We start from the raw sequence: 23,827 nt of genomic DNA on the forward strand, positions 1-23,827 counted from the left end.
CTTATCTTTGACACGCTGCGGGTCAGAACTCACCTTTCCAAGATGGCGGACCTTTCAGAAGCTTCACAATCCAGCGCGGGAAGAGTCGGCGCCTTTTAGAGACTTCATAACACGAACAAACCCAACAATAACAACTATTCTGTGATTGGTAATCCTTGTGTCCACGCCGAAAATAAGTAGTAGTTAGCCATGTGCAGAACCAGTGAACAGAGAAGGAGGACCGCAGTTTCCGGTATCTGTGTCACGTGGGTTGCGCCACTGCCCCGCCCCCTACTGAGCAAGTGCAAATTAAGTCAATCTGAACTGGTTTTGAATGTGACATTTCCAACTGGAGTATCAAGTGTGGTGGAGGAACACACTATATACTGAACACACATTGGTACTTCAGAAATGATTGACAGGAGGTTACTGGTACGTTTTGATTGGCCGACACTGAGATAACCCATAGTCTGTGTTTAAGAAGAAACATACTGGAAATGGCTTCATACTCACAGTTCAGGGACAGAGGATGTCACATGTGTACAGATTGTAAAGCCCTCTGAGGCTAATTTGTAATTTGTGATTCTGGGCTATACAAAATAAACTGAATTGAATTGAATTGAATTGTAGAGCAGCTTGTGACCCTGAACATTATCAAGTACCATTACATGTACAGTTTTATTTAGCTCTACACGGGGATCTGTCAATGAACTATCTACTGCTGTCTATTTGAAAGACAAATATGGTATTATGTATTTCAGTGCACTTGACCCTTTGCTCCATACTGCTCCGCTATTTCTTTTTCTAAGAATCCACTGAACACATGTTTTCTACAGGAAGACATTTGTTTTCATATCAGAAATGATATAAGCCAGTAAATGTTTACTCTGCGATTAAAGTTGTTCTCATTCCAAGCGCGCTATTGGTGGAAGGCACAATAAAACAGTATTTGAGCTGGGTTGAAATATTCTCCAATGTCAGTGTAATATACTAGCCACATCAATGACAAATGACAGTGTTTCTTCAAAATATAAAAGTTTTTCTTTTTACAACAAAGCCTTTTAATTTTACAGGTTTTTTTTACTAAAGAAAAAAAAAAGTCAACATGCAGTCGCGATGCAGCAAGGTCACTGGTGCAAACAAATGAATTTATTGAGAGAAAAAAAAAAATCAAAGCAAATACAAAACACGTACATAACTGTCCAAAGCTCATCAACTTCATGATGATAAAAAAGATATGCTCCGTTATATATATTTTTTTTCTCAGTAGCTGCACATTTTTAAATCTATGTGGTGCTTTTCTTGACAAAAAGCATTGATATTAATCTATCTTTGTATTTACAAAATGATGTAAAAACATTAACTTTGTTCACAACATGTCTGCACCCAGAACACAACATTTAAGAAGCTGTTTTATGGTACAAATGAATGGTGGTGGGGAGTGAGGTCTGCAGAGAGAGGAGTGAAGCATGAAGTGCCTTCATCCTTCACCACTGTTGCGTGGCTCAGACTCGGACCCTTTTCTACAGGGGAATAAAAAAGAACAAAAAAAACAAGCATCCCCCTCCAGGAAATCCCCACTGTCTTTAAAAAAGCCTGTGTCTTCCTTTCAGACACCATCCCACAGCTTACTGCACCTTCACCTGACTGCAAAGTCTCTTATTTTTAAAAGATGCATTGTTGCCTCGGCTTTTTAAGAAAAATAGTGTGTTTCTGGAAAGCTGCAATCTGGGAATCGACTCCTCTGTCGACTATTTTTTTTTTTTTTTTTTTTAAAAGCACCCCACAATCCTTTGTTTGTTTTTTTTCTCCAGCATGACAGCGAGCCATCAGCTCCTATTAGGATTAGTGGCCTGACATGTTTTCACACACTCCTACCCTTTAGCTGCTCTCTGCCGACAGGTTCAGCTCTGCCAGCGCGGAGGAGAAGAATAAAAAAGAGGTGCGATTAGAGCGCCGTTGCTACTTCCTGCTGAATACGGCGCCTGGAGAAGCCAGGTTGGCTTTTAAGAGAATAGCAGGGATGAGGTTAGGACACGTGGCTTATTATTTATGCCATTTGCTGTGGAACAAACCGTTTCAGCAGGAAAACATTGCTCCCAGCATCTCCCCCATAACTCTACAGCTCCTATTCGGAGCGACTGAGCTCCACGGTGCACTGGTGTCACATTTCATCACAGAGCCAGGCATGCTGAAGATGGTTCCCCCTCTGCCTCCCTTCCTCATTTTGCTGTCTGATTCAACCCTCCACCCTGTAATCATCTCTCTTATCAAAGGTGAAAAGAGCGGATGCTTTATTATTGGCCTTTGCCCTTCTGTTTCTTCTCACACAAATTGTTCTTATCGGTTCCATAACAGCAGGAAGTTTTTATTTATCTATTTTTGTTGAGTTGAGAGGGGGGACGGAAAAAAAGATCCATCAACCTGATGTGAAAAGGTAGCCAAACAAGAGGAGCACTTACCACTGTGCTGACAATTCACAGCTTGGATAATAACCTGCGTACTTATTATTTCCTGGCAGTTTTGGGTCCATTTTTCCTACAGTCAAAGAGTGTGTGATAATTTAGCAAGAGACAATGGATAAATGTGCGTGTGAATTGCGTACAGCACAGGTATCACAGCTCGGAATAATATATACGAATAACCATTACCAATGTCCCCTCATCTTCCTCCTCCGTCCATTTGCATTGATTGAGTAGTCACCTTGGAAAGTTGTTTGACATGGTTTGTATTCTACTGTGCCACCGTCTGTTGAAACGGTCTGTCGCAGACGCCACATTTGGTATGCCTGAGGAGGAGCGTACCCAGAGCAGAGCAACAGAGCAAGTATTTCCTCTCCCTCCCGCGGTCCGCACGTCCGCTCCCGTTTCTTTGTTACAAAGCTGTTTGAATTTTTTTTTTCTTGTGCGCCCTCCCTCGGGGTGAGGAGGAACGCTCGGCGGAGGAGCGCAAATGAGAATAGGAAATCACATGAAGACAAGGGCGCAGTAGCAAGTAGAAAAAGCTTGATGTCGTACAACCCACGGAGCATTGGAACTTGAAACACCCAACCAATACAGAATTACTCAACCCAGAGATGGACACGTTACCAGAAGAAAAGGAATAATTATCTCACCCTGCAACCCAGTACCGTTTTGTTTTTTTTCCTCATACAAACATTGACAGAAGCTGTGTACAGCCAGGCAGCGAGAACACGGACGATGTCCAATATATACTGAAAATCAAAACTCTGTATCATACGGGCTACTCAGTATGATCCCACTCGTCTTCACTGTCGTATCATGTGACAGCGCAGAGTGGAATATACGCAAGAGTCCTTTTTATTTACATCGATTCAATCTGGCAGCAAGGTGCTAAAAAACGTTTGATGTTGAATTGATCTGCTCAGGTATAAAACATTTTCATTTCACGTTTGAGGCCTTCGGCTGACACTCATCCAGAGCGGCCCACAATGAGTGTTAGAAAATAGAGGAGAATTTGGGGGTTTTAGTGGCTGTGACTGGAACAGATTTTTCTGACAGTGAAGCTAAGCTCCATCATGGTGAGTAGCCCTGCTAGGGAGTGACGTTTCCAAAGCCTTTAACCTGACTGGCAGGTTTGATAACGTCTGCTCCTGCACAAGTGTCATCCAAGGTAGAGGCAGCGCGGAGCAACGCGCTTTCATCTGTCTGTTGGGCCGCGGGGTTGATTGACGGCGCTCATCAACAAATAAACGCTTTCAGTGTCAGTTGTCAGCGGGTGACGGGTGTGTAGCGATCTCTCTGTCACTCAGTCTCACTGCTGTGACCCGCCTCTGTCGTCGCTAAGTGTCCGGCTAATTGATTGTTTCAGGGGCGGCCCGTTGCCAGGGTCCTTTCAGTTCAGTCCGCGCGCCTCTGAGCTCAGAGGTCGCTGGCCTCGGCTCGCTCGTACAGGGCCCGCAGCTTCTCAAAGCGGGGCCCCCACTCCCCGAGCGTCTCCTCCCTCCTCCCCCCCCCCGACGACCCCTCCCACGTCCCCGCCGCTCCCTCCGTCAAGCCCCGCCGAGCTGAAGGAGCTGAGGGAGCCGGCGGGCGAGCCCCCTCCCTCGGTGGAGAACACCTGCAGGGAGTCGAAGGGCCCCGTGTCTGGGTGCTGGTCGGCGTCGCGGATGATCTCGCACAGGTAGCGCGCCAGGTCCTGGCTGGAGAAGGACAGGGAGCGGCGAGCCAGCTGGGAGGGGCGGGCCTGGCCCTGGGCCGGGAGCCTGGTGGGGGGCACATCCCTGCGGAGGCTGGCGGTGGTGGTGGTGGTTGCGTTGGAGGAGGTGGAGGCGGCCGAGGGGGCAGGGTGGTGGAGCTGGATGTCCGGCTGAGGGGGTCCAGCGGCTGGGCTGGGGGCTGGGCCCCCTGGTGCAGCAGGTGATGGTGGTGGTGGTGGAGTTGTGGGGGAGGGTGGTGCAGGGCCCTGGAGCGGCAGTACTGGACCGACTGGGCCGGGCTCGGCTGGAGGGACTTCTGCAGCTCTGCCATGTCATAGGCATTCTGGACACACACAAATAGCAAATGTTCATTCACACACACACACACACACACACACAAAAATGCAGGAAGTGTCACAGTTAGCAAACAGAGGAAAGGGCCAGAGCGAAAGAGGGAATGTTTTAGGGAGGAAGATGAAGTGGAAAAAATGAAATGTGACAGAGAGAGAGTGCAAAAAATGACAGAAAAGCAGAAAAACAATCAGCTCTCCCCATTAGGTTTAGTGTGAATGTTCCACCTATTTAAGTTCCCAATCTATCTCCATTTACAATCCCAGAGAAGTGGTAGTGAGTGTCTGTGTGTGTGAGAGACAAAAAGATCTGAAAAAATATGAGAGAAGGTGATTTGGAGGAGATGAAGGGCGGCTCTCTTTCTACTCATCTCTTATGTGCACTGCGTTGGGATTTAGGAGCTGCCTTTACTTTGGTATATACAGCCAATCAGTTCAGTACTAATGGATTCCACCAAAACAGTAACCACGGCAGCAGAGATGGAAAAATAATACTGGGAGATGTAGGAGTAGGAGTAGGAGGAGGAGGAGGAGGAGGAGGAGGAAGAAATGGTACACATGGAGGAGGTGTGTGTCGCTTTGTAAAACTGATTATGTGATTATGTGATGGGTGGAAAGTGGTGATTTTATTCCTCCAGAGAGCTTTCAAACAAGACTCTTGAGAATCAACTGCAGCATCTGCTATGCTATAGGGGATCAAGACTGTGTGTGTGTGTGTGTGTGTGTGTGTGTGTGTGTGTGTGTGTGTGTGTGTGTGTGTGTGTGTGTGTGTGTGTGTGTGTGTGTGTGTGTGTGTGTGTGTGTGTGTGTGTTCTTGGCTGCAGGTGATTTACATTGCGGAGGACAAGACCTTGAGGGTTTTAGGGTACTGACAAGGTGTGACAACAATCTGTGTATTCAAGTCATTTTTCTACTCTGTGTGTGTGTGTGTGTGTGTGTGTGTGTGTGTGTGTGTGTGTGTGTGTGTGTGTGTGTGTGTGTGTGTGTGTGTGTGTGTGTGTAAGATTTATTTGTTTCAATCAAAGCCTTGATATTATTCAAGCTCTTAAGTACTGTTGAGTGCCTGTGGGTTACAGTGGCTGTTGTATAGAGCAGAACGATTTTGCGTGGGCCTAATTAAAACTTCTAGTACACACACACACACAGACACACACACAGACACACACACACACAGACACACACACACACCCCCCTGTACTTCTATCTTTGTGAGGACCTTCATTGACATAATGCATTCCCTAGCCCCTTATCCTGACCTGTACCTTAACCTTCACAACTAAATGCCTCTGAGTCATTAGTTGACGCTCAGAGAGTGTGACAACGTAGTACAAAGAATGAAAACACTCACACATGGTGAGGGGTTGGTAGGGGATATGGACGGGTCAAAGAAACCCAAGACTTTCAACCAGCAGAACGGTGTTCATGACCAGTGTTTTGTGTTATTTAGCAGTATATAACATGTTTTCAGTGTTTATGTTACATTGTTAATGTTTTACTTAGTTTTCACAGTTCTTTGAAGGCCAACAATTACATTTTCCCAGCTCCAGAAACTCTCAAAAACAAACTTTGATTGGCTGTCATGAAGTAATTAAAAATAAGAACCTTTGAAAAAATAAATAGAAGACTGCTCCATTTTTATGTTTGTAGAGCAGATCTCAATCGCAAATAGCACCACTTACGCTCTGCTCTCTTATCTGGTGTAGCAAATTTAATGGATTATTATGAAAGCGTAGTGTATACATGTTTAATGAAGCCTGGGTAGTACCCTAACCTAACCTTGGTTCTAACCTGAACCTCAAAAAAACAAGTCTTAACCCCTCACACAGGCCCGGAGAAGTGAGGACCGGCTAAATTGTCCCCACTCTCCAAAGTGACCTCACTCAACTTCTTTCGGTCCTCGTTATGTAGCACGTACAAGACCACACACACACACAGAAACACAGAAACACACACACACACACACACACACACACACACACACACACACACACACACACACACACACACACACAGTTGAATACACACACACCACACACACACACAGTTGAATATTCTATTCCAAATTAAATTGACTGGATCCAATATAAAACTGCTGCATTGTAACCACAGCTGTTTTTCCAAATAGAAATAAACTATTCAGTTGAAATATTTCACCCTCATGCGAGCACATGTGTGTGGGTGTGGGTGTGTATCCGAGTGTTGTACCTGGTCCTCCTCCCCGCCGCCCTCCTCGTCATAGTTGAGGACGTTCTCTCGGATGTCCTCCCAGCCGTCGTGGTGGGCTGAGACGTGGTAAACGCCCTCCTTCAGCCCTTTGTAGCTCCTCCAGCGAGTGTAGAGGAAAATGCCCAGCAGCAGCACTGCAGTGGAGACAGGCAGTATTGGAGGCTCATCAGTGCAGACATTACCATCATCATTTCAATGATTAAGACCCTTCAGCCAATTAAAGTTTTGGCCCCAGAGAGAGGTGCTGTTTGATGGAGTTGGCCTTGAGCATCACCCGCCAAAACTGTGAGCTGAAAAGTGATGAGCTGTCGGGTTCAACTGATAATGATGCTTTAGGGTTCAAGCAAACAGGAGTAATTTCACGGCTGCTATTTCACAAAATATATTTCAAGGATTTCATTGAGTGTTCTTTTTACTCAGGTGATCCGTTAGGGGCCAGTAGTACTTAACACTCACACTTCAAAACAGAGTCCTAAACTTTCTAAGCAACCCCCTCCTTTTCCCTTTCTATTTACTGGTGGAGAGAGACGTCCAAGATTGAGTATCTGTGCATCCCCAGGAGACCAGTTCAGCCTCAGCAGGCATTTTTCGCAGCTGAATTGGCTACAGGGATCAAACTGTGTCAACTCCAGCAGAAATGGAGCAACATTAGTTCTCATTTGGAGTCTTATTTCTGGCTGCTGCACTTCTTTTTATTATTAGTCTTTTTTGGTATATCTTATTATATCTAAGTTTTATTTGATTTAATGCCTTCAACCACAGGACTTTTCTTATAATCTCATTGTAAAAATGCATCTTTATAATACTTTCATATATTATGTAACAGAAATATTATAGTTTAATGTCACATAACATAACACTGTACTAAATGTCTAAATGTACATTTAGATGTGTTTTGCCTGTTTTTTTATATATATGTTATTAATGTTTTTGATTGAATTTGCTCAGAATAATCAGCTAAGATTACTCGTTTGAATTTTGGTCTGGGCATTTATTGAGAACTGACAGATGGACCGAACCAACAGAATAGTTTTTTCTTAATTTTCTTTCTGTTATTAAAAGAATGAATTTAATTTAATTAAGGATTCACTCAACTAATTAAGTTGGTCTCTGAAGTATTAAAAAGTGCATCTCAAGTGTTTTAAAATGCTTTTATTAAGGAAAGAACATAGATTTTGTAATTTGTAATTGTTGAATGAAGTAATTTGATTCGCATGCGCATCCATCGCAGAAACCTTTCTTTATAAGAACACACGTTTATTTCAATATATTTAGTCTTTTCTTTCCAGACCACATTTCACTTAAACAACATTGTTCACACTGTAACTCAAAAGTGTCTCCCAGAATAACAGCAGAGGTGGATTTGGTTACTATGTTGCTTTAGCATCACATAGATTATAGGCCTCTTTCATGTCGATCAGTTACTAAACATATTAATGACATAACTCATCAGAGCTCGACATGACTCGACTGGCCAGTATCAGATATGCCATTACAATTTCTACCTCTCACATGAGGTTATTTAAATAGCAAATTAAAATATACATCCTCATTCCGTCACATTTGCCAATATCTCTGCAGTTAAGGGTAATTAGAACTGTGTGATTGCATGACAGGCCCTGCAGTCATGGAACATCCTTTAGATAATAGTCACTGCAGGCCGTGCTGACAGTGCTGTAAATTACAAAGATAGATTCATAGAATGCTAACGATGCCCTGGCCAATGGAAACAAAGCGCTACATACGCTCCTGTAAATGACAGCTTTCAAAAAATGTGAATTACTCACATTTCACTTGAATATATAAGATTGCAGGGGGTGTTCACTGTAATTAAAAATGGCATGTGAGAGAAAATAAGTGGAGGAGCTCAGTTAAAAGGGATTGCTTTCAGTTCCACTTCAGCAAAAAAAAAGTTGAGGTAATTTGACTTACGTAAAAAGAAGATTGTAGACACACACACACACACACACACACACACACACACACACACACACACACACACACACACACACACACACACACACACACACACACACACACACACACACACACACACACACACACTTCAACCAATCTGCATGTATTTCCCACTCTAGCATTGCTGTGACCTTTTCAGATGTCTAACAAATCCCCAGTGCCTTGTCTCATCCCTATTACCTCTTGCCTTAGTTAACACTTCACAATTCACTAGTCTTCCATAATATCAACCAGCTTTAGAGCCATACACACTCTCACTGTGTCACCCTGCCATTGTTATTTCTCTTTTAATTCAGCAGTGCTTTGAATCAAAAATATTTCTCCCTTGAAGAGCTGCAAGAAGAGGAATTGAGGAAATCCTCAGTGCAATGTTGAGATAATATTTAATAATTTACAACCACATATGATTAATTGAGCCCAACTGAATTATGCTTATTTTCAAATCTATTTTTTGCGAAGGCTGTACATGGGAGAGCTTGCGTTAAATCACATTTGACAACAGCAGCAGTCGCGTACCGCAAACGATTACAACTGGCAGCGCCATAAATACCCCGTCTGCTCAAATCCTATTAATCCGAGGTACGTTATCAATGGGAAAAATCTGTGATCTTAAACAATTCAAAAACATCTTTTAAACACTCTCTCCTTCCCCATCAGCCTCGGTTTTTTTACTAATCCACTGGTCTTTTCTCCCACAACACAACTAAAACAGTGGCCAATCCATCATATTAGCACACCAAGAGATGGCAGTCAAACTCCCCACGAATTGATAACACCCCATTAAACAGCCCACCCTCTGACAACTCTGTAAGAGTGAATTCACTCACCCAGAAACTGGCTGCACAGTACGAGAGGAAAAATCAATGTTGGTTTGCTGTCAACTTGTCCCTTTCACCACCAACTCTAGCGTCAAGCCAGATTTATAAGTGGAAATTGTTTCAAGAGATTCACCGTTTCATTTTTAGAGTGGTGTAATAGCAGCAAAGACGAAGGAGGAAAAACAATAAAGAAAGTGAAAGACAGGAGACACATGTGGCTGACTGCTGCAGAGAGTGGCCATGGTGTTGCAGAGGCAGTGAATTGGTAATAACAAGGTCACAGGTTCAGTCCCCCACCTCGACTGCAATGGTCCTCATTTACTGTGGGCTGCCCTGAGCTTCCCAAAGACAGAAAAACAGAGTAAAAAAGCGGCTGGTCCAGCAGCCTGGAGGTTTCCAGAGCCGATGATAATATGAGACTTGTGGCTTTTAAAGCCTGGTCGTATTGAATACTTAAAATAAGAGAAATCGAGCAACTGTCGGCTGACAAATCCAGATAATGACCAAATTCACTATTATTTAATTCATAGAAAAATGTATACAAATATAGAAATAACTCACTAATTGATCCTCCCTTGAACAGCAAAATGCACAGAAACAAAAGCATCATCAAAGGACAAAATAATAAACCAGTGGTTTGATAGACTATAGTGTGAATTTGAGATGGAAAGAGGGTAAACAAGTCTTTGTTCACCTATGGAGCCATGTCTATGATGAGCAAGTCCATGTTTTGTTTTGTTAGTTATGTGAAAGAGGACTCAATAGAGATGCTAGTCTTTGAGGAGGAAATACAAGTCGGTCTCAAGTCTTTGAGCTACAGTCAAAGGCAAGTCTCAAGGCTTTGTCCAAGTCCTGTGTCAAATCTTTGAGCAGCAAGTTTAAGTCAAGTCTCAAGTATAGTAATCTGCTGCATGCCATCGAGTCTGCTTAAAACACAGCATTCCCTTTTTTATGGAACTCAAAGCATGTACTGCATAATCACTTCTTTTTCTTTTGGCATACAGTATCAGCATTGACTAGCTGTTGGGTATATGATCGATTTAAACGGGTCATTGCAATGCAACATGAAAAAAAACCCCACACAAAGCAAACTTTTAAGTAAATTACAGATCTTTGCCGTTAAGTGGATAAAGACGTTACTCAGGGTAACCAGAAACTATTGCTAAGATTATTATGCATGCAATAATAACCGTAACCCCTTTTTCAGTTTTGTATAATCACACTTTGTCTCCAACTAATGACAGCTTCTGATCTACTCCAACACCAAGGAGGCATACACCTCATCACCCCTCCCTCCCCTGGGAAGATCTGACCACAACCTGGTGCACCTCCGGCCTGTGTACAAACCTCTTGTGCACAGGCAGCCAGCTGTGACCCGCACAGTCAAACGATGGTCCGATGAAGCCGAGGAGGCTCTTAAGGACTGCTTTGACTCGACTGTGTGGGAAGTGTTCAGTGATGCCCATGGGGAGGACATCGAGGGTCTCACAGACACCATAACGGACTACATAAACTTTTGTGTGGAGAACACCGTACCCACCAGGACTGTACGGTGTTTTTCCAACAGCAAACCCTGGATCAATCCTGAGATAAAGACCCTCCTCAAGGAGAAGAAGAGGGTCTTTAGATCAGGAAACAAGGAGGAGCTGAGGACTGTGCAGAGGGAGCTGAGGAGGAAGATAAGGGAAGGGAAAAATGTCTACAGGACGAAGATGGAGGATCAGCTGCAGCAGAACAACATCAGCGGAGTCTGGAAGAGCCTCAAGGCCATGTCTGGCCACAAGGGGCCCAACCAACAGCCTGTGGGGGACCAACAGTGGGTGAATGATCTGAACTCATTCTTTAACAGATTTGATCAGCTGGTCCTTGTGCACCTCCGCCCCCTGGTGATCTCATCTTTGGACCCTCTTCAGTTCGCCTACCAATCTGGCATCGGGGTGGATGACGCTGTCATCTACCTGCTACAAAGATGCCTTTCTCACCTGGAAAAGGCTGGAAGCACTGTGAGAGTCATGTTCTTCGACTTCTCCAGTGCCTTCAACACCATCCAGCCTTTGCAGCCTTTGCATCTGAGGGACAAGCTGGAGCAGACCGGGGTGGACCACCACCTCACTGCGTGGATACTGGACTACCTCACCAACCGTCCACAGTATGTGAGGTTAAGGGAGTGTGAGTCAGATCGGGTGTCCTGCAGCACGGGGGGCCCACAAGGAACCGTTCTGGCTCCATTCCTCTTCTCCATCTACACATCGGACTTCAAATATAACTCTGCTACCTGCCACCTGCAAAAGTTCTCTGACGACTCTGCAATCGTCGGCCTCATCTCCGCAGGCGATGAGAGGGAATACAGAGAACTGAACCAGGACTTCATAGGATGGTGCCGGCGGAACCGCCTCCAGATCAACTCTGGTAAAACCAAAGAGCTGGTGGTGGACTTCCGCCGGGGTAAACACTGTCCTCCGGAACCAGTGAACATCCAGGGACAGGACATTGAGATTGTGCAATCTTATAAGTACCTGGGTGTTCACTTGAACAATAAACTGGACTGGACTAATCATTCAAATGCACTGTATAAAAAGGGTCAGAGCAGACTATCTGCTGAGGAGACTGAGGTCCTTTGGAGTGCAGGGAGCACTCCTGAGGACCTTTTTCAACTCCGTGGTGGCATCAGCCATTTTTTATGCAGTGGTCTGCTGGAGCAGCAGCATCTCAGCAGCCGACAAGAAGAGACTGAACAAGCTTGTCAGGAAGGCCAGCAGTGTGCTGGGGTGTCCACTGGATACGGTGGAGGTGGTGGGAGACAGGAGGATGATGGCCAAGCTGTCATCCCTGATGAACAACACCTCCCACCCCATGCAGGACACCCTGGCAGCTCTGTGCAGCTCCTTCAGCCACCGGCTGCTTCACCCCCGGTGTGTGAAGGAGAGGTACCGCAGGTCCTTCCTTCCTGCTGCTGTCAGGCTGCACAACCAGCTCTGTTCCCAGCAGACCACATGACACATGACAATAAAACACTGTGCAATAATAGTTAAAAGTTTTTTTCTGTCTGTAAATATTTATTTCAGTTATTGTGTTGTTCTACTGTTTTTATTGCTTATTTATAATACTTTTTTTTTTTTTCCTTTTTTTTTTTATCTTGTCTTTCTTTACTATGTCTCTTGTGTGCACTTTACTCTATGCTGCTGGAAGCCTGCAAATTTCCCCGCTGCAGGACTAATAAAGGATTATCTTATCTTATCTTATCTTACTCTAACACATCCCTCTAGCCTCCCCAACCCAGAGATGCTCAAGTTATTTCAGTGATAGGACAGTTGATGTAAAATGTAGCAATTCATCAGCAAACATGGAGTCACCTAGTTAATTGCTGGGATCTGGCAAGGGAGTGATATAGCTAAAAAGTACTGTATGCATTAATATTATTTATAATGCATTACAATTTTTTTCTTTGTGAATGGCACACAGCTGATTAGGCTAGAAATGAAGTTCTGGTATAAGATACACGTCAATACAATACCACAGGCTATGTGGATGTGTGAACAAGCAAACACTTCACATGGACTCCATTAAGACTTTATTTTTCTCACTTGGGTGAAAAAATATACAGCAAAAAAAAGCTGTAATGTGATGTGAATAGAGGCACACAATGAAATCGGATCTTGAGCTGCTGTGAGGAGGACTGTACTTTTACTACATGGATCAATATCCTCTGTGCATTAGGACTCAGACCTACATGAGGGGGAGAATACAGCCTATAGACAGACTGAAGCGAAGAAACTGCAAATATGAGAGGTCTGGTCCTGCTTGGTGTAAGGTGGTGGAGTTTATGTCTTTATGTGTTTACACTCTACTCCCATCTGCAATGTGTGTGTGTGTGTGTGTGTGTGTGTGAGGATGTGGCTAGTGTGAGCTCCATGGGGAAGTGAGCAGGGAAGCTGGAGGTCAGGGCGTACAAGATGAATCTGCCCTGTTCAAAGGCCCTCTCTAGAGGGCAAACAGAGAAATGGAGAATGTGATCGGCATTGTTTGTGTGTGAGCGAGCCTGTAAAGAGAGATTATGTGTTTATTTGTTTACACTGCCTCCAAGGTACCGAGGTCTCTTTGACCATCACTCCTTTTGTTCAACTTTCTCATCCTCTGCTTAACTCAAACTCCTGCTTTATACTTGCCCTGCCTTCGTTTTACGACCTTTAGAGAGTATAAATCTCAAAGGTTTTTATTTAAATAAAAATCTATTAAATCGCTATCGCCAAAGGAGGTAACGCAATAGCGATTGAGCCTTCGGCCCGCTTATGAACACTCTTGCATTTGCAGTATTCCAATGTATGTGTCCGTGGCAACATTCGCGGGAAAACTCGCAAGCAGCGACACTGTTTGGATCTCTAGATCCTCGGGAGGTGAAATCCAAAAATACATCTGCAATTACCGCTTATTGCTGTAGGTGCCCCAAAAGAGAAAGAAACAGAGATTTTCAAGGTTGAAACTTTAACTAAATCTGTTGGCTTTTAACAATTTACCAACCACAATAAGACAAACCTTTAAAGGAGCTGTATATAACATTCAGAGCATTAATATAGCAGCAAACACATATTGCCATGTGAGGATAGAGCGGAGTAATGTCTACCTGAGCAGAGAATAAAGTCGCTCTCCGTCTGTGTGTTTTGTTATCAGACTTCTCCTGACATATCTGAACTGGCGGCGTGTACTGTAGCGCATGTGAGCGTGCCCCACTGGTTAGCTTGCGGCCGCCACTCTGCACCGCTCTCATGGTTACAGCTGATAACGCCCTACTGACCAACAGCGTTGTACCTGAAGCGTAACACCCACCCTCTCGTACCCCCTCAGGTAAACACTGTTAGCTCTGTCAGCACTTTTCACGTTGTTTGCAGTGTTAGCACCGTTAGCTGTGAGCCGCCAGCTCGCGCACATGGGAGAAGTTTGCCTTCAGGGCCTTTTTTGACAAAATTATATTTTTCTTTAACCTAACTAAGTAGGTTTGTTGCCAAAACCTAAGAAGATTTCTGGCAGAAGTCAAACTTCTCCCAGGTGCCTGGCTCGCCATCGCCATTTTGAGAGCTGTTGAGAGGCAATGAGAAATGCTCCCAATCTCGTATCCTGCTCCTTTAAAATAATCCTGGATCTCCAGCTGGTGCTTTGAGCAATCTGCACCACGCTAGATATATCAAGATCTCCCCTAAACCAACTCCCTACAACATGTCATTGCCAGAGTCCCAAAAAGCACAGAGCTGTTTGGAATAAACTAATTTAAAGGACCATGTCACATTTCCCAACGATATTTGCGAGCATTTGATAACTACTTACGGAGAAAACGTCTCAATATTGAAAATGGCCCGATGTCAATTGAACGTCCTGCAGAGGCCTCTCAAGACAACAAACACGGCCCCTTTATTTAAGACCGGAGGCACAACATGGTGGCGTGCAGCTCTCTGATGAGCAGGGAAATCCATTGTACCTCAGTTCAAATGGACGCTGCTGCTGAATGAGTGCGTGTGTAATGGGATTTCCAGTCAGACGATCAATATCCGAGCTGCCCTGCAATGAGATCAGTGTCTACAAGTACATCAACACAAGTCAATAATACAGTATGGATTTAAGCCTCATCAAACTATAATTCTGTTTACCGCGGCTTTCTGTCTCTACACGCTCAATTTATCACTACTCTTCTTCTTACTGCTGGTTTTTTTTGGTGCCATCGTACCAATTTGTTGCTGCTAATAACCTGGTTTAGTTCTGACGAGGTTTTCATTGGTTCCTAGCTTCAAATGACTACGTCTAAGGGAAAATAATAGAGTTGAACAATGACAATTCACTGATCACTTATATGTTGAGTTTCTTTCCAGCTCACACACTCTTGCAGTCTTACCGCACAGATTATTATTATTCCAAAAAAGTAAATAAATGTGTTATTTAAGTTATTTTTTGATTCATGTCATCTGTTTAGCTCATAGGGCAGTGGAGCTTTCCATGGAAAGCGAATGTAATACTTTATCCAAGGGCAATATCTGTCCAATATATCAGCTCCCTCCACATCTGTTCTCTACCTTTCGCTCTCTCAAGGTAGCTTGGCTGAGTGTCACTTGCTATTCTGTCCTCACTCCATTTGTCTTGTTATAGATCTCATTGTGCCCTTCCTTAACTCACTGCTCCTCCTCCTGTTGTAAGGTTGTCTCAATAGTTTAGCTATTAAATCTCAGCTTCGCTTTTACAAAAATGCTGTTATGAACAGACATTCGCCCTGACGTGTACACAACACACCAGGGACATTTTGAACAATAGCAAATAAACAGAAAGGGAAGTCGTGATGAACTGCTGCAATGCAGATCTGAGGTTTCAAAATAGATATTTTTTTAACTTCATAAATTACTTTTAATTCTGTTTGTGTTTTCCCTTCATACCTCACATCAGCATGCGCTGTGGATCACTGAACTTTGTTATTGTCTAGTCAGGTATAAATTCACATCCTAGGGCATGTGAAGTTTCAGATCCTCCAAAGCAGCTATGGAGGTGTTCAGAGATGCATTTGGCCACATTAGTGTTAAAATATAAATGCAGAGTGTCCAGTCCACAAACAGCAACTGCAGAGATGAACTGTCGACGGACGGTAAAGTATTGAAGAAAGTAGTGTAAGTTGAACAAGAGGAAGACATGATGTGCATTATAGCTGCTATAATCAACTATTTATTTCAATTAATCAACAATTGTTATTAATATTATTTTTAACAATGCATGAAATGTATAATGTGCTATGCATCAATTAAATGTCAAGCCAACAAATAATTATAACACACTCTGCAGTTAAGAGCGTTTTAGCTTCTACCAGCTCATTTTTTTGGTATTATGGCCCCCAACTTTTCTGTTTTAAGAAAAAAAAACCTCTGATAAACCCTCTGTACTATATGCTACCTGCGAACCAAACCAAAAAACAAACAAAGTGCTACTTAAGAAATTGGAGCATCAGTCTAAGAGCCAGATATTATACTTAAGCAGGTGGAGTCCAAAATCAGTAGTAGCCAAAAAAAAAAAACACCAAAAGAAAACCAAAACAAAGCCATATGGCTTTTAAATAAATACATTTTTCAAAAGGATCGGGTTAAAAAAAGTTATCAACTACTAGCTGTAAGGTTAGCATTTGGCAATGAAGACATGTCTTGTCATTGACCACTTCTTTAATGAAGTTTTGGGCTGATGGATGAAGGTGTCATAACCAGGAAATTCAATCATGAGAAGCCCAGTTAAGATCTCAAAATGAATATTGTAATATATGGTTACTGGCAGCCAGACAAACTGTGATGACCAGGTTCATCTTCCATTCATAGCAATGATTAACCTCTAAAGATGGAAGGGATGGACATTTTAAACCCAATTTTACTATGTTCACCGTCATAGTGCAATAATAATCTGATAACTGTTTGACTTTAATTAACTGCCCAACAAAAGCCTCTGATTGAGTCTTCATTCCACCAAACATACAGTTCAGTAGAAATAAATTATACAGAACTTAGTTAAAATATGTTACTGCCTCTTAATAAAACACCTTCGACAATATACTTTGTACTAGACAGCAAAGTAAACAAATCAAAGCTATTTCAAAATTTGTTTCCATGAAGTTGAATGATACTGGATGTTTGTGTGAGGAGGCAATAAGGTAAAGGTTCAGAATGTGCATCTTCCTAAACGAATCACAGACTATAATGACTGTGAATGCATACATGAACTTCTCCACCTTCCCACCACAGAAAAAGCAGACTCCCCTTTCAGGACAATTATCTTTGACTCACATTGCTTGGATGGATCATAATGTACCCACGTCTTCCTCAGCAGTACATCCAGCTCCACATGGCTTAAGAAGGTATTAATGTACTTTTAGCTGGAGAGATTTGGGTATTCTGCAGAATATGAAGAAGGATCTGGTGGGAGACTCAATAAGGGGCTGTCTATGCTGTGTTTAGCCAAGATTGAAATGGGCCCGGACCCTGAGCTCGCTGCTGCACTGTCAGACCACCGCCGTTTGGAGCACTTACACAGCAAAGATTGACTTTACTCTAATCATTTAAGTGAAATTAACTGTGTTTGCTTTTGGGCATTGTAAGCTGATTGTCTTTGTCTCCATGCTGCTGTTTAGGCACATCTCCCATGAAAAAAACATTGTTAATTAAAATGGGAGTAACCTTAGTAAACGTTGTAAAATGTGAAGCTTGCAACTTTTTGTTGCTTGTTACGCCACTCTTGTCTATATAAGACATGCTGACTTTTAAGTTAATATACAACCTTGTGGGTCATGATTCCAATAAATCTTCTCACATGAGTTTGTCCAAGATAACCTTTGTGTGAGACTCATAAGAGTTACTTTATATACCATTTAAAATATGAAGTCCTAAAGAGAAAACTCTAATTCGAGGTAATTCCAAATTTAACAGTTTAATTTGTTGACTAAAGATGTGTCATGTGTACAGAAGCATTTTTTCAAACTTTGTTTTTGTATTGCATAAACCCAACTTCCTGTGCTGAAAGAAGTTTATTTTGAAAATACACCATAAATGTAATGAACGTATATTGAAAAGACGACAAGCAGTTTGAAGCTTAGTGCCACTTAGCAAGGTCCAGTATCTGACACATTGGTGTGAGAATGTGTTGGGGAATCACTGAAGAAGAAACGTCACTCTGGAGTCCAAAAAAAACAGTCAGCTCACAATAATAGTGTGGTGTTCCTTTCTTTAACCTCTTCCAGAAAAGGGTCACGTGGTAAGGGGGTGACGAATCAAGGAATGACACGTCATAACTGCTAAGAACCAATCATATAGCGAACGCCGGTGCCTACGTCATCGTTTTCGGACTTCTTCGTTTTCAGTCATCCGCACTATCATGAAAACGCGGCGTTTTCAAACTTATCCGTCCTCGGGAGCGTTTTCAAACTTATTCGTTTTCGGTGCCCTAAAACGCTGTGTAGTGTGGACGCTCGGTGCAAACGGAGAAAAAGATATGCGGATTCATTTGAAAACGGGTTAGTGTGGACGGCATTGAGATGGCATTCAGTATTTATGCACCTGAAGAATGGGACAGTTTGCCTGCTGATCTTAGACTTGCTCTGACACTGTGTTCTTATAAAAACAAACTGAAAACCTTCCTTTTCACGAAAGCATTTTCTTAAATGAACCCCCTGTATTTTTTACAGAATGCGTGTCTATATGTGTGTATGTATTTGTATGTGTATATACTGATATGTGTCTTCTTATTCGCACATTTTTGCTGTTTTTTGTTTAATGTCAAGCAGTTTGTCATGTCAACCCATGAAAAAACGAGGATTAGCACCAACTAAAAGTGAGAAGCCTGCCACCTGATTGTTTTGTACATTGATCTTCTGAAATAAAGACGTCTGGTGGTTTTGAAGCATAGCTAATCCAAACCAAAAATGGCACCAGCTGTTAGAACCAGCCCAAGTTTCATCCTTTCCACAACTGGAAAGTATGAAAAAGCCAAAGTCAACTTTCTATTTTTCAATTCTGAGGCTTTCCAGTGGCTGTCCGATTAAAGACTATTTAATGTAAATAAAACTAGTTCCCTCTTGTGCTATACCAGCTCTTCGATCTTCCTCCAAACTCTCAACAATGCACAAAGATAACTTTGGAAACATCTTCACCTTGAAGGAGTTTGTTGGGATAGAATCAATGCAAGCAATCACAGAACTGACTGCTTAGCTCATCTGGGAGAGGAGATTGTGCGAATACGTTCAGTATGTGACTCATTGACCAACAACGGTGTCCTTAATCTGATATCCTTCTCTAATCTCCCCACTCTGAGTTGGTATGGTTGCTTCAGGCCCCACAGAACCACCATGGTGGTGATTTTTTGTGTTACAGAACATCTGATCGCAAATACTTTTACAGCGCCAAAGGTTTCCAGATATCATTTTTATTGTCTTAACATCAGTAACTGAACTACTAGATCACTTTACATCAATGGAAAGGTAGCGTTTACCCTCGTCAAGTCCTTTTCCAATGACTGAATAGAGAGCATGTCGTCTACCTGTCTGATTTTGCACCATTCATTCAGGCTTAGTTTTGCTATGCCTATTAATTTGGGAATGTACCAGAATGTTCTGTGATGGCATGCTCCAATGTTTGCATAAAGCGATATGCTGATTATCCACCTTTGAAGAAAGTGCATGATACACATTATAATTCGAGTGCTTTTCTGTTTCCATGTTGGATTATGTTGGTCTCCAGGGTTTTACATCCTGATCATTTTCTAAAAACAACTCTTAAATGCCTGATGCTTCAGCTGTCTCTTATACACACACCAATCCGTGATTTATTAATTAAAAGGGTAAAAAAGGTCTGTCCATAATGTAAAGCATATATAAGTATGCTTGTGAGGGGTTGATGCATACAAAAATACCAGTTTAGTCCTTTCAAAACAAAAGCCTAAATGCTACTTTCAACATTAGGATGCAGCCATGATGAGGGTCTACGTGATCAAAATCTTGTCATCTGACCATGATCACCTCAGCTCATGTGCATTTTCACCTCACTGCATCAAAATAATCTTCACATAAAAATTTAAAAAGATCTGCACTGTAGCTGCAGGTATGAACGTTGCAGACATAGTAAGTTTTGAACTGTTCCTTGTAAAAGTTAGTTGAAAAATCTCAACCAACACAAATTCTGATGGCGGCTGTGGCTCAGTGGAGAGCACTGTAGCTGCAGGTATGAACGTTGCAGACATAGTAAGTTTTGAACTGTTCCTTGTAAAAGTTAGTTGAAAAATCTCAACCAACACAAATTCTGATGGTTTCCTGTTGGTCAAATTGAAAAACTGCAAGGTAGGAATGCAGCAAGGTATACAGCTATACAACAAATGCAGGTTAGAAGAGCTTAACAGAAAACCGTAAAGGCCCTCTCTGCTAGATGAACAGCAAAATCGGTAATGTGACAATGTAACAAAAATGTAAAACGAAAAACGGAAGATATTTTCATTTACTCACAGCAGTTCTACATGTTGCTAGAACAAAGATGCACCAAATCTGTGTTTCTGCAAAGTAAAGTAGCAGTAAAGTTTCCAGATGCTTGCATCATTATACACACAAGTATATCTATGTCAAAGCAACATTTAATGCATTGAATTAAGAATACGGAACAAATATGTTGAGAGAGAAATTGCGATAGAAACCCAAGACGAAGATGAGGAGGTGTATATCAGCCAACGTAAGCAAACTGATTTAATGAATTCCATCGTTTAGTTCAAAATCAATATTCAAGCTACATGATAAATTCAGAGCGCAGGTTATTAATCATTAATATTGTCAAGAGATAGCCAAATGGACTTTGACTTGGTTTAAGAGCCGTGCTCACATTTCTCAACTACAAACTTTGTTCTAAACTCAAAACCCCAGAGGCACCCTGGGGACTGTCAATGGGTCAGCACAGCGAGCCTCCCAGTTCCATCAATGGAGGAATAACAAAACAACTCCCAAGACTTTTCTTTGGATCAAACTGTTCAGACCAGGGCCATTAACTAAACTAGATCAATACGAAATGGAACTGCAACTAATGGCATCTGCTATTAAAATAGTTCAAAGAAAATAAATTGGCAAGAGAAATGACTGAAAACAGGATAAAAACATTACGTAACATCAGTTTTCAATGTTCCTTCAGGTTGATTTATTTTAGAGTTTATCATTCTTTATATTGACTAATAAGGAAAAAGAGAGTGCAGCCATCATGCTAGCGGCTCTGCTAGGCTGTTCTCTGGTTTTGCTTTGAGCCAAATGCAAACATCATCGTATTGACAATTCAAGGTTAATTTATTATCATTCTACAACACAGTGTTTCACAACAAAAATGCAAGTTATAGTGTTTTGGGGCAACACAAGAAAAAACTATGATTCATAATGTGTAGTGTAGAGGATGAGTTAAGTGATTCGTAGTCTGGCAATATGACAGCGGATAGAGCGGCGGATGGGGAATTGTCTTTTAATATCCTTTGGGCTCATCTCACCGATATCACTGATGCTAGGTAGGTGGGTACCAATGATGTTCGGGGATAGTTTTGAAAGCAAGCTACAGCCATTTTTCTGCTGGTATTTGGTCTTAAACACAAATAAAATAGAGGGAAAAAAAGGAGATCACTTAACATATTTTAATCTGTGGGGAACATAAATGTCTGTAACAAAATTTGTGGAGTTATTTAATTTAATACTATAAATGTCTACATCATGGTGGTGCGAGAAGAAAGTGATCAAACAATTAGCATAATTCATCCTCCGGAAATCATGAATATCTATACTAAATCGATCATCAGTCACATGGCTATGATTAGGTAATTGACAATTTTTTCTGCATAAAACCCTGCTGTACATATCCTCATTTTTTAAAAGCAGACCGTACAAGAGTGGACAATGAGATCAAAGTGAATGTCTTAATATGAATTCTGCGTTAGAGTGGATTTTGTCTTTAATCTTCACCCAACATAACATTCTCAAAAGAGCAGCCTTTTTTTCTTCAGCACTGCATCCAGACAGTTGCTGCCCTCCTTTTGTTCTTGCTGTTCAGAAATTTCAAAACCGTACAAGCAATACTGGGTGAAGGCATTAAAAAAAAAAAAAAAAAAGTCTCTCTTGCTGCTACTTAAATTTCAGAGTGAGGAACGCTCGACCGATCGAGCGCGGAATGCTCCCCCGATTGAAATTACTTCCAAAATCCCCTGGAGCATTGATCTCAATTCGTGCAGGTGTGGGTAAACAGCACCTTATACGCCTACAAATCAAGTAATTAACACTGAAAACAGAACTGAGCCCTCAGGAGGATCAAGGTCAGTCGTCGCATTCCATATGAGCCCAGAGCCAAGTTTGAAGAGAGATATTATGGAATGAAGGTTAGAAGAAGAGAAGGAGAAATGATCATTTGAATTGTGTGTGTCTGGTCCCAGGGAGGGGAGGAGGGGCCCTCTGAATCACCAATGAGACGGGCAGACATGGCCGGCAGCAGTGTGACATTAACACCATCCTTCTCAGCGTTGTGTATCTCTTGCTTTCCCTTCTCTGACTGTGCGGTGCGCTGACTTTCGCTTTGTAATCTCTTCAGTTCCCTCTTGTTTTCTTCTGGTACTGTGCTGTGTGCTGTTTTATTCTGTATCTCTCTGATCCGTTTCTTCTCTTGTACCACGCTCTGTCTTCTACTGCTCTTTACTGCTCTGTTGTATTGTCCTCCATTAAACAAGGGGAGCATGCCATCGCACTGACAACTCGTTCTCTGAGTATGACTTACACCCGAGGCACTTTCTCAGCAGAGGATCCTTTAGGAATAGGAACACAGAGCTAAAGGTACAGGCATATGTGAATATTCAATAGGCAAAAACAGACAGACTGACGGGAAAAAAATGTGGATTTTAACAAAAGACAAGCAGACACCAGCATGTTGCAGTCAATTCACCCAAAGACCTGAGGACATGTTTGCACAGTACCACCGCAGAAGTTTAGTTTAGTCCTAACCTGCAATTTCTCCAGAGACTTTCTGACCTTTCGGAAAACTATTGTCAGTTCTTTGCTGGCTTTGAGCTATATAATACAGTATATTATCAAAGTAACATGCAAATGAAATCGGTCTTTTATAGGCCTCCAAACAAACAAAGAGCCAACGCTGTTGTTGTTTTTAGACTAAGGCTATACTTTTATATTCATGAACCCCATTGTATTCAAAAGTTGCTTCTCAAGCCCTAACTCAGGGGTTAAACAAATTCTGACACTGTGGTGTCTGACACTCTTAGACAAAACTAAGACAACTGCATCCCTCCAACAACCCACGAAGCCAGATAAAAAAAGTTAATATTAATCTTGATCTCCTTATCTCCAAAAGATGATTGTAAGCTGCTTCTCTGTACACACAAGAGGACACGGTGGTTTTCCAGCACGTACAGCCAGATCGCAGTCAAGTGTGCCCTGCCAAGAGCTTCGGGAGCACCAAAGGCACATTTGGTTATTTTGCGGCCGTGCTCCCTTGATGCACCTGTGGTGCACTTGGGAGTAGAGAGGAATCTGAAAGAATAGTGCTGAGACTATTTATACACCGAGTGAGAAGTTTTAATTGATTCCCAATTTTTATTGAGCTTTGTGAACTGTTGTCAATGTCTCCAACACGCCTTTTGATGTGCAGAAGAAACTGTGTAGAATAATTAATCAAACCGGCAAAACTTTGATGTGCACACACTAACGGGGGGATTTTGTGGCTACAAAAGTAACTCCAGTTAGAGACTGCAGATAGAACAGACACCTGCTGCCTTCAGATGGCTTAACAAGAGTCACCAGT

General features: G+C 42.3%; 1 protein-coding gene across 1 annotated transcript in view; it reads right to left on the reverse strand.

The window, feature by feature from the left end:
- Positions 1-1,758: 1,758 nt before the first annotated feature.
- si:ch211-186j3.6 (neural-cadherin) overlaps positions 1,759-23,827 on the reverse strand; it is a 238,052-nt gene continuing 215,983 nt past the window's right edge. Inside the window, 4 exon segments of the mRNA XM_054614523.1 lie at positions 1,759-3,956; positions 3,958-4,277; positions 4,280-4,481; positions 6,694-6,848. Coding sequence (XP_054470498.1) covers positions 3,861-3,956; positions 3,958-4,277; positions 4,280-4,481; positions 6,694-6,848 — 773 coding nt within the window. The 3' untranslated portion in view covers positions 1,759-3,860.

This window comes from Anoplopoma fimbria, chromosome 2 (assembly GCF_027596085.1).
Source record: "Anoplopoma fimbria isolate UVic2021 breed Golden Eagle Sablefish chromosome 2, Afim_UVic_2022, whole genome shotgun sequence".
Lineage (NCBI taxonomy): Eukaryota > Metazoa > Chordata > Actinopteri > Perciformes > Anoplopomatidae > Anoplopoma > Anoplopoma fimbria.